General features: G+C 34.5%; 1 protein-coding gene across 1 annotated transcript; it reads right to left on the bottom strand.

Moving 5' to 3' along the window:
- Positions 1-3,520: 3,520 nt before the first annotated feature.
- pgap2 (post-GPI attachment to proteins 2) lies at positions 3,521-9,367 on the bottom strand. Its single transcript, XM_079584935.1, has 5 exons — positions 8,672-9,367; positions 7,467-7,716; positions 6,463-6,569; positions 5,343-5,451; positions 3,521-4,499 (listed from the first exon to the last, which is right to left on the bottom strand). Exons 1-5 carry the CDS (start codon positions 8,837-8,839, stop codon positions 4,369-4,371), a joined length of 765 nt encoding a protein of 254 aa, XP_079441061.1. The 5' UTR covers positions 8,840-9,367; the 3' UTR covers positions 3,521-4,368.
- Between the last annotated feature and the right edge of the window lie 56 nt (positions 9,368-9,423).

Raw genomic sequence — 9,423 nt, 5'->3', positions numbered from 1 at the left:
TGATGTTTCCATTTTTTTTTCCTGTTATGTTTAGCCCATTAGCATTAGATCAAATGTTAGCTGAAAGTCAAGAAGATAATATTGTGGCTGATTAAGGACACATGCTGCTTTCTGAAGAACTATGCTCGAGTCTCCTTAAAACATTCACAGCAAATGGACAAACACTTCATTGTGCATGAGTCATATGATGATGATGTTTAAGTCATAACATGTGTTGCTCAATCTGTATGTGTGCTTATGGCCATTCATGTATGAGAAATCCCACAGTCATGTGAAAGCAATACAAGCATTGAATAATTCCGCTGGGAGTTTTGTGGATGCTTACAGGTCAGTCAGCCTGACGGAACAGGACCCGGTGGAGACCCTCGCAAATAAACTGCATCATGTCCCATTAAAGAAATACAAATGCGTCCGCATCTCTGACCGTGACTTTGTTTGGCTGACGTTGACATTCCTCATTCCTCAGGAAATCATTTGCACTTCTATCGACTTCACGATTCCCGAAACCTCCACATCTCGCTTCAAGCTCTCGTATTTTTTATTTATTTTTATCCTGGTTTTAAAATAACATTTTATTATTTGTCTTATTTGCATTTTTGTATCACTAAACCAAACATCCTTTAAATATTGTGGGCTGTTGTTTCCCAAAGCCAATTTTACATCAAATATTTATCAATTTGTAATTTATATAAATGAATTACATTTTTGTTCACAATGCGTTTTAATTAAGATTTGTATCCTAATAAAATTCAAACAGCTTTATTTTAACATCCTACTACAGTTCTGAATTGTAGTCATTTCAAGCAATGTTAGGTTTGTAATAAAGATCCTCTACAATTTCAACGGCAGTTTTGTCATATGCAGGATTGTTGTCTACACTATACCATTCAAAAGTTTGGGGTCAGTCATTTTTTTTAAATGATAAAAACACATTTTAAATTGGAATAATTTCACAATATTGCTTAGTGTTTTCTATTTGAATGTATTTTAAAGAAATGTATTCCTGTGATGGTTACGCTAAATATCATCATCGATGTTGAAAACAGTTATTTGCTAATATATACTTTTTTTTCAGGATTCTTTTAATAAATTGAAATCTTTTATAATATTATCAATGTTTTTACTGTCACTTTTCATCAATTTAATGCATCCTTGCATAAAAGTTTAATTAAAAAAAAATCTGATCCCAAACTTTTGAATGGTCTTTAAATATACTACTAGATACAATTGTATTTAATTTATTACCATTAGCATTATTTACATTATAAAAAAAACATTCAGTCATATTGATTTCTACAGATTAAAAGAGGAAGCTAGTATAGTGTATTTAAATATAGTGTGCAAGATCATTTCCCTATCTGACTTTGATAGAGAACATATAGAGGCAAAATAGAGTGAACCTGATATCTGGTCGCTCTCGCACACACTCACACACACTCACATACACACACACACACACACACTCACACTCACTCACACGCTCTCTCTCTCACACACACACACACGCTCTCTCTCACACACACACACACGCTCTCTCTCTCTCTCACGCACACAAACACGCTCTCTCTATCTCTCTCTCTCTCTCTCTCTCACACACACACACACACACACACACACACACACACACACACACACACACACACACACACACACACACACACACACACACACACACCTTTTGCAGTAGGTAGTGATTACAGCAGAGCTGTTCAGACAAGTGAGTTCACTGGAAGGCATTTAAATATAGTTTAACGTCCATATACTCTTTTCTTTATAATATATAACTGTGCCAAACCTGTCTAAGAAAAAGTAAAAGTCTTTTCGGCAAACAACGTAATTAAAAGGTAAAAAGAGTAAATTTGACCAAAAATGACAATTCTGTCATTTATTCACCCTCATGTTGTTCCAAACCTGTATGACTCATTTCTTATGTGGGACACAAAATATCTATTTTTTTCTTCTTCCATACAATGAAAGTAAAAAAAAACTACACTGAATAAAACTGGCGTGTGATTTACTTCAAAACAAATTTCAAAGAAAGGCAACTGATGCATTGAATTAAACATGACATTTTCAAATAGTATTTTATTGTGAATCGTACGTACTCCAATAATCTTTTTTTTACACCTTGGTAAAATATTTGGACCCCATTGACTTTCATTGTATTGATACAAAAACTGTCCTTAAAAATATATTTTGTGTTCAACTCAAAAAAAAAAAGAGAAAGAAATTCATACAGGCTAGGAATGACACGAGGTTGAGTAAATGATGAGAAAGTTTTCATTTCGGGTCAACTATCCTTTTAATCATCGTCTTCAAGATTCTGTTTAAACGTGTTAAAAAGGTCAGAGCTGGCCAGTGAATGGACCATCAGGAATGCAGCAGAAGGGATTTCCTTTAGTGCTCTTCAGCTTGCAAACTTCCTTGATCTGTGAGTAAATAAACAACACTCCCAATTTGGCATCAGAATGATGTTCAGTTTTAACTCTTTGTCATCCAGTCTGTTTCTAACCCACACACTGGTGGGCAAATCAGATTAGGAGCCGAGTTTTACGCCCTTATTCGCTCTCAACTAGAACCTATATCAATGTCACTAATATTTGCTATTTTTGTTCTCACCTTTTATCGGTGCCTTTCCCTACACGAGCAGAATTAGCCTCACTCTCTGCTGCCTAACCGCTCTTATTTGACTGTGAAATGAGCTCCTGGTACCTGTGTTTGTTTTCCAGGCGCTAACAGAGACTCTTTTGTCGGTTTAGTTTCATTCATTTGTTTGCTCGTTCCTGTGTAAAGTTTTGACTCAAGCCTTACTGACAGCTACTCTGCTATATCAAAGACTATAGAGACTTTGGTTCTATGATGAGAATCTTCTTCTGAAAAAAAAGAAAAAAGTACACACTTGTGAAGAACATGACACGTCATTTCTTTCCAACACAACTGCAATCTACAACCTCTAAACTCAATGACTGTGTATCAAAATGATTATAAAATAAATATGGTAAAACTTTACAATAAGGTCTCATTTGTTAACATTAGTCAATGTATTTAACTAACATGAACTAACAGAGAGCAAATAAAAAAAACATTTATTAAGTTTGATTAATGTTAGTTAATTAATAATTAATAATACAGAAGTTGATCGTTTGTTCATTCACAGTGCATTAACTAATGTTAACAAAAATAGATTTTTCTATTGTAAAAATGTAGTTGTAAATGTTGAAATTAACATTGACAAATATAAATGCTGTAGAAGTATTGTACATTGTTGGTTCATGTTAACTGATGTATTTCTCTAATGTTAACAAATGCAACCTTAAGTTACAATAATTATTCAATCCATTAATAACATCTAACATAAAAGCTTGTAAATTATATATATACACACATACACAATTTTTTATACACACACATATTATATATTTACAAACTTATGTTAGATGTGATTAATCGTGATTATCTAGTATTTTTATTCAGAAATGAAACAATCTAGTAAATTCTAAAAAAATCTAGTAATTTTTTTCAGAAATGGTCCATTTCCTTTTCATCAAAATATTTATTCGACACCGATTTAAAAACAGTACTTTGGTACATCGTAAAAAGCATTGCTATATGAAATCATGTTCACAACATCATGCTGAACTCAACCACTGGTGATCTACGAAATATGGGTAACAGGCCATATTGCGCTTTACCAGTTTTAACGTTCAGCCAATAACAAAATCATGTTCGACATGTTTACCAAGGGCACAGGTCGTTCATGATCAAGAAATGCACTATAGAAATATGAACAAACATGTAATGCTCTTTAGCCACTAAAGACACGAAATGCTGTGCAAAAGGCAACGTACAATGACTTTTCACATGATTTACACTAGCGTCACAAAGGAAGAGCGAAACGCATGGTGTGACTGAACTGAATGTGTATACACTCGATGCGGCACTTGTGAAACGGCAAAAAACCACCTGACACGACATCAAAGTCTCCAGAGCTCAATTACTTTTACATTTGCTAATATTTCAGAAATAATATGCACTTTAAACGTTACAATGTTTGATCCTGACAACCAATTAGTAAGAGACACATGCCACTTCACATTTTGGTTTATGAGGAGATTTGAAAGTAATGACAGTATAGATATTAGATAGATGACTAAAAGATTTTGAGGGCATAATCAGCCGTTCCAGTTACACCCGCATAACATTTTTTTAATACAGTACAAAAACTGACAATGATCTGATCAAACACCTGTATTCAATTATATCAAACACTATGTGAAGATGTAAACAGTCGTACATGCTTCGATCAGTCAGTCTCACCCTATAGTGTCTCAAGTTTCAAGGAGATGATGCAAGTATTCAGTTCCTGTGTCAGAAGCGCTTTCCCTCTGGAGGTGTCGCAACCATCACCTCCTTACCTCCAAAGTCCAAGTAGGCAGTCATGTGGAAGGCCATGTTGGACAGCACCACCAGATACTCACAGCCAGCAAAGAATGAGTAAACTGCCACAGAGAGACAACAAGAAAATACTGAAGAAATAACGATTTAAATAATATTTGGTTTCAATACATTTAAAAAACAACATTACAAATTCAAGCCAATGATTTAAAATGTCAATTTAGGCATCTGAACATTGTAAAGTACAATGTGAAAAATGTACATTCATTTTGAGATTTGCTAAGGATTACAGTGTTATTAAACTATTAGTGTTTTTAAAGATTAACGTAAAATTAGATGATCTAATGTAAAAGAAAAAAGGAATATAAGCATGCACAATTAAATACCATCCAATACTGTCTCATACAGATAAATAAATACAATCTCTAATATGAAATGAAAACTCAGCTTTACCATCACAGGAATAAATGACATTTTAAAATATAATAAATAGAAAAAAAGCTATTTTAAATGGCAATAATATTTCACAATATTACAGTTTTCACTGCATATTTGAACAAATTGAAAAACATCTTAGCGACCCCAAACTTTTAAAAAGTAGTGTATATATATATATATATATTGTGATTATTTAATCACCTTTATGTTGTTCCAAACCAGTATGCTGTTATTTTTCTGTAAATGTTATATATATATATATATATATGTTATGATATAACATTTACAGAAAAATAACAGCATACTGGTTTGGAACAACATAAAGGTGATTAAATAATCACAATTATAATTTTTGTGGGAACTATTCAACTAGTCAAACAAAAGAAATGAATTATCATTGGTAAGAATTTGTGAGTTCACGCTAAGCATGTGAAATCCCCAAAAGGGAACAATTGCAGAGAGGAACATGGGTGGGGTGAATGACAGAACGGTCGAGATGTTGCACTCACTTCCTGCTTCACAGTACTTGTTGTGTCGCCTGAAGAAATAGAAAGCCAACAGACAGAAGCAACAGTTGAAGATGAAGAGGCGGCGCTTCAGGCGGTATGACATCATCTCCTGATGCCGAAGAGGGTTTGGGCAGATGCAGTGAAGAAAGACCGAAGAAGAAAAAGAAGACACAATGCCATCAGTTCTCTTCTGCAACGTGATGTGGTGCAAGCAGGTGGGACGAGGTTGTGTGAAAGCACAGAGTACTGCAACCACTTCCCCCCGAAACACACCAACACTGCTGCACTTTCACAGCTACAGAAATAAAGAGATACACTGTGGTCTGTTCTCTGACACATTAACTCCCATGATTCTCAACCAGCAGCACAAGCAACACCTCTTCTTAGAGCTGTGCTTGTGGTGTCAAGATAACTGACATGATATCTGAATAATTACAGTGAGTAAATATATATCAGCTGAATGTAAACCGGATATGCTCATTTCATCTAATCAGTTTGTGTGTGTGTGTGTGTGTGTGTGTGTGTGTGTGTGTGTGTGTGTGTGTGTGGATTGTTTAAAATCTAAACTTAAGCTGCATCCGAAACCGCACACGGTCTGAAGAGTGACTACATTTGACTCGGAGCTTTGCAACCGTTTATGTTTTATATAGTTTGAACATACTACTGTATATACTCACTGACATTTTTTCCTATGGCATCAGTTGCGTCGCTTCACTGCCATTCGCAACTCCTCTCATGGCCTCATGGGATAGTAAAGTGTCCTTCAGAATATCGCCCGAAGTAGCAAGTCATCCGAGGACTTTTCGCCTACTGTTCTACGAATACTGTGAATTCGGACGTACTACACTTTTCTGTACTTGCCACAAGTGCCACATCGAGTGTTTACTGTGTTTCGCCTACTATATAGTAGGAGAGCATGTATATTCGGACACAGGCATAGTGTTCTGTAAGAGCATTTATATGACGAAAAATAAATAATGTAAACACCTAACAACATATTTCCAACAGGGCTTGCAATATAATTGTTGTACGAGCTTATGGTTGATATCGCCCTCTGCTGATATGTTTGTAACAGATGTTGGCAAATATGTACAAGTCCAGAATATAGGAAACGCATTACCTCTGAACTAAGGGAATACTTCGCAATCATCGACCACAGCTTGCAGGTGCACAACATGTGGAACACAGAACCGCCAATAAACATGATGAAGCCGCTCTTATGGACACCTGTGGATTGACATACACATACAGTTTATTTTGTAGGTAACATTAATATAATAAAGTTGATATATTTGATATAATAAAGTTCATATTTCACACCAAAATCATCTAAACCAAAAAAAAAGGAAAAAAGAAAACAATATATATATTTTTTACATGAAAGAAATTAAGCCTGTTTTTTTATTGTGACATTTTCTTAACATTTCTGCACATTGAAAAAACATTTTTATTAAAAAAATTAATTGCTGTAGATTAACTGTTTGCAACATTGATAATGATTAGAAAAACCATTACATTTTGAGCATCAAATCAGCATATTAGAATGATTTATGAGGGATTATATTCCCACTAAAATATTATTACTGTTTTTACTGTATTTTTTATCAAATAAATGCAGCCTGGGTGAGACTTCTTTGAAAAACAAACACTGTTATGAAGTATACTTAACACTGTGCTTTACAAATATACTTTAAAAAACAAATTATATCATGTTTTTTTGCAGTACAATACAGAGAGATATTTTTGGACTAAAATACACACAAAAAACATTGAAAGAAAAAAATTATTTATATTCTGCATGAACAGTATAATTTTTCTTATGGGTCCCACAAAATATAATTTCTTATTCTTTCCTTTAGATTTTGGGGTGAAACATTTCTTGAGAGTTTTCGCTCTGTCATATTCTCACCATACAATTATAACAGGTAAAAACTGCAGTGTTTAAAAGCACTTTTGCAACTTCAACCATTTATAAATATACCACATTTAACTAATCAATAATAATATAATAACAACCACATTTTGTGGATCCAGCAGGAGCTCTCAGCATCCCTGCATCTGTGTGTGTGTGTGTGTGTGTGTGTTGAAACAGGACTCAGGGCTTCAGTCCAAACATGCACTTACTGTAGGTCTCGGTGGAGGAGACGTAGGTGAGCAGAAGCAGCCCTATATTTTCACTTAAAGCTAAGAGGAATGTGAGGACACTTAAAAGCTGCTCCGTCAGCCTCCTGGAAAAGCGTCCACGGTAAAAGCTGAAATATGCTGCCGCTATCAGGAAGCGTGGAGCCGAATGAAGGCCGATGCAGAAACGCCAGATGTAGCGCTCTGGTGTCAGACTGATGGCTGCGCTGACGGACGGGAGGTAGTTAGGAACCTGTGAAGGATTTTTGACAACACTTTACATTACAATAAGTAATATATATATATATATATATTGCTATATACACAGACACACACACATATATATACATGTGTGTGTGTACTTGATCAAAAATACAGAAAAAAAAATGAATATTGAGAAATATTATTACAATTTCAAATAATGGTTTTCTATTTTAATATCCTTTAACATATAATTTATTTCTGTGATGCAAAGCTGAATTTTCAGCATCATTACTCCAGTCTCACATGATCCTTCAGAAATCCTTCTAATATGCTATTTTGCGTTTTGGTCCTCAGTTATAATGTTGGAAACAGTTATACTGCTTAATTATATATATAGCCTATACATATTAAGTTAAAAAGATCTCTATTTTAAATAAATGCTGTTCTTTTTTTATTAATCCTGAATTTTTTTTTTTTTTATAGAATCCTGAAAAAAATATAATAGGTTAAAAATATTAAACAGCACAACTGTTTTCAACAATTATAATAGATCAGCAATCATATATAATCAGGATTTCTGAAGGATCATGTGACACTGAAGACTGAAGTAATGATGCTGAAAATTCATCTTTGCATCACAGAAATAAGTTACATTTTAAAATATATTAAAATCGAAAACCATTTTTCTAAATAGTAATAATATTTCACAATATTACTGGTTTTTTTAAAATATTTTTGACCAAATAAGCGCAGGCTTGGGGAGGACAAGAAACTTTAATTTTTTTTTTTTTTTTTTTTTTTTTAAATAGAGTTCAGTTCCTATTTAAATGTTTCCAAATTCTGATCAGTAAGTTTGGGCGAATTTTCTTCATCAATAAATCATATTAATATTAGGGTGACAATATTAGAAAAGTTTAATATGTCTGGTCTGAGGAGGTGATTGCTAATGTAACGTCACATGTCGAGTGAGTATGTGGGTCAGGCAGTGACGGACTGGTTCTCACCCCGCAGTGTGTGTAGGTCGAGTCATTGGAATGGTAGAGTAGAGCCAGCACGACGCAGGCGATGAGGCCGAGCAGAGGCAGACACACTGTGATCACCGCTAACCGGGTGAAAGGCACGCGGATGAGAGGCTTGTCTCGATCCACAGATCCGTATGGGACCTGTTGCATCTTCTTTAACCAATTAACGTTACTGCTCCAGGTGTGTCAACAGCTAACGTTACAAACCGATGATATGCAGTCCATTGCGAGTACAGTGACGTGTTGACAGCGTCTCTAAACTGTCTGATAATCAGCTAATCAGTCCGAGCTGAAGTTGCGGATTTAAAGAGGTTGTGGATGATGGTTTTGGTTAACGTTAACTTTACATGTTTAAGCGACCGTTCGCTCACCTCCGGCTCTTTGTCGTTCGGTTTAATAGCAGACGACCCCTAAATGAAGCAAAGTTAAATCCTGTAACGATACTTAAGCCGTTAATAATTTAATTCGACCAAAGGGTTGTTATGTTATAAGTCTAGATTCTCTGACTGCTATTCTGGATATGTAAATGCACTTCGCGAACACTTCCGGTTCCGCGAAGCCAATAGATTTCAAAATCAAAGTCTCATGCTGGACAAACATTTTACATGTTAAAAATGACAGTAACGTTAATTTGCAAACATATTACTGTATGATTTTCTTTTTTTTTAATTAAAATGCTTTTTTTGTCATTTTAAAATCTTAACACTGACATGCTGTATGTATGATATTAATTT

This window comes from Phoxinus phoxinus (assembly GCF_949152265.1).
Source record: "Phoxinus phoxinus genome assembly, chromosome: 17".
Lineage (NCBI taxonomy): Eukaryota > Metazoa > Chordata > Actinopteri > Cypriniformes > Leuciscidae > Phoxinus > Phoxinus phoxinus.
This window is presented reverse-complemented; position numbering and strand designations above follow the sequence as displayed.

Bases quoted from the DNA above. Each gene is read 5' to 3' on its own strand.
- pgap2 (XM_079584935.1), bottom strand. From the start codon at position 8,839: ATGCAACAGGTCCCATACGGATCTGTGGATCGAGACAAGCCTCTCATC. The intron at 6,570-7,466 runs GTAAGTGCATGT...GTCAATCCACAG, and splicing joins CTCCTCCACCGAGACCTACA to GTGTCCATAAGAGCGGCTTC. The intron at 5,452-6,462 runs GTAATGCGTTTC...CTTCGGCATCAG, and splicing joins AGTATTCCCTTAGTTCAGAG to GAGATGATGTCATACCGCCT.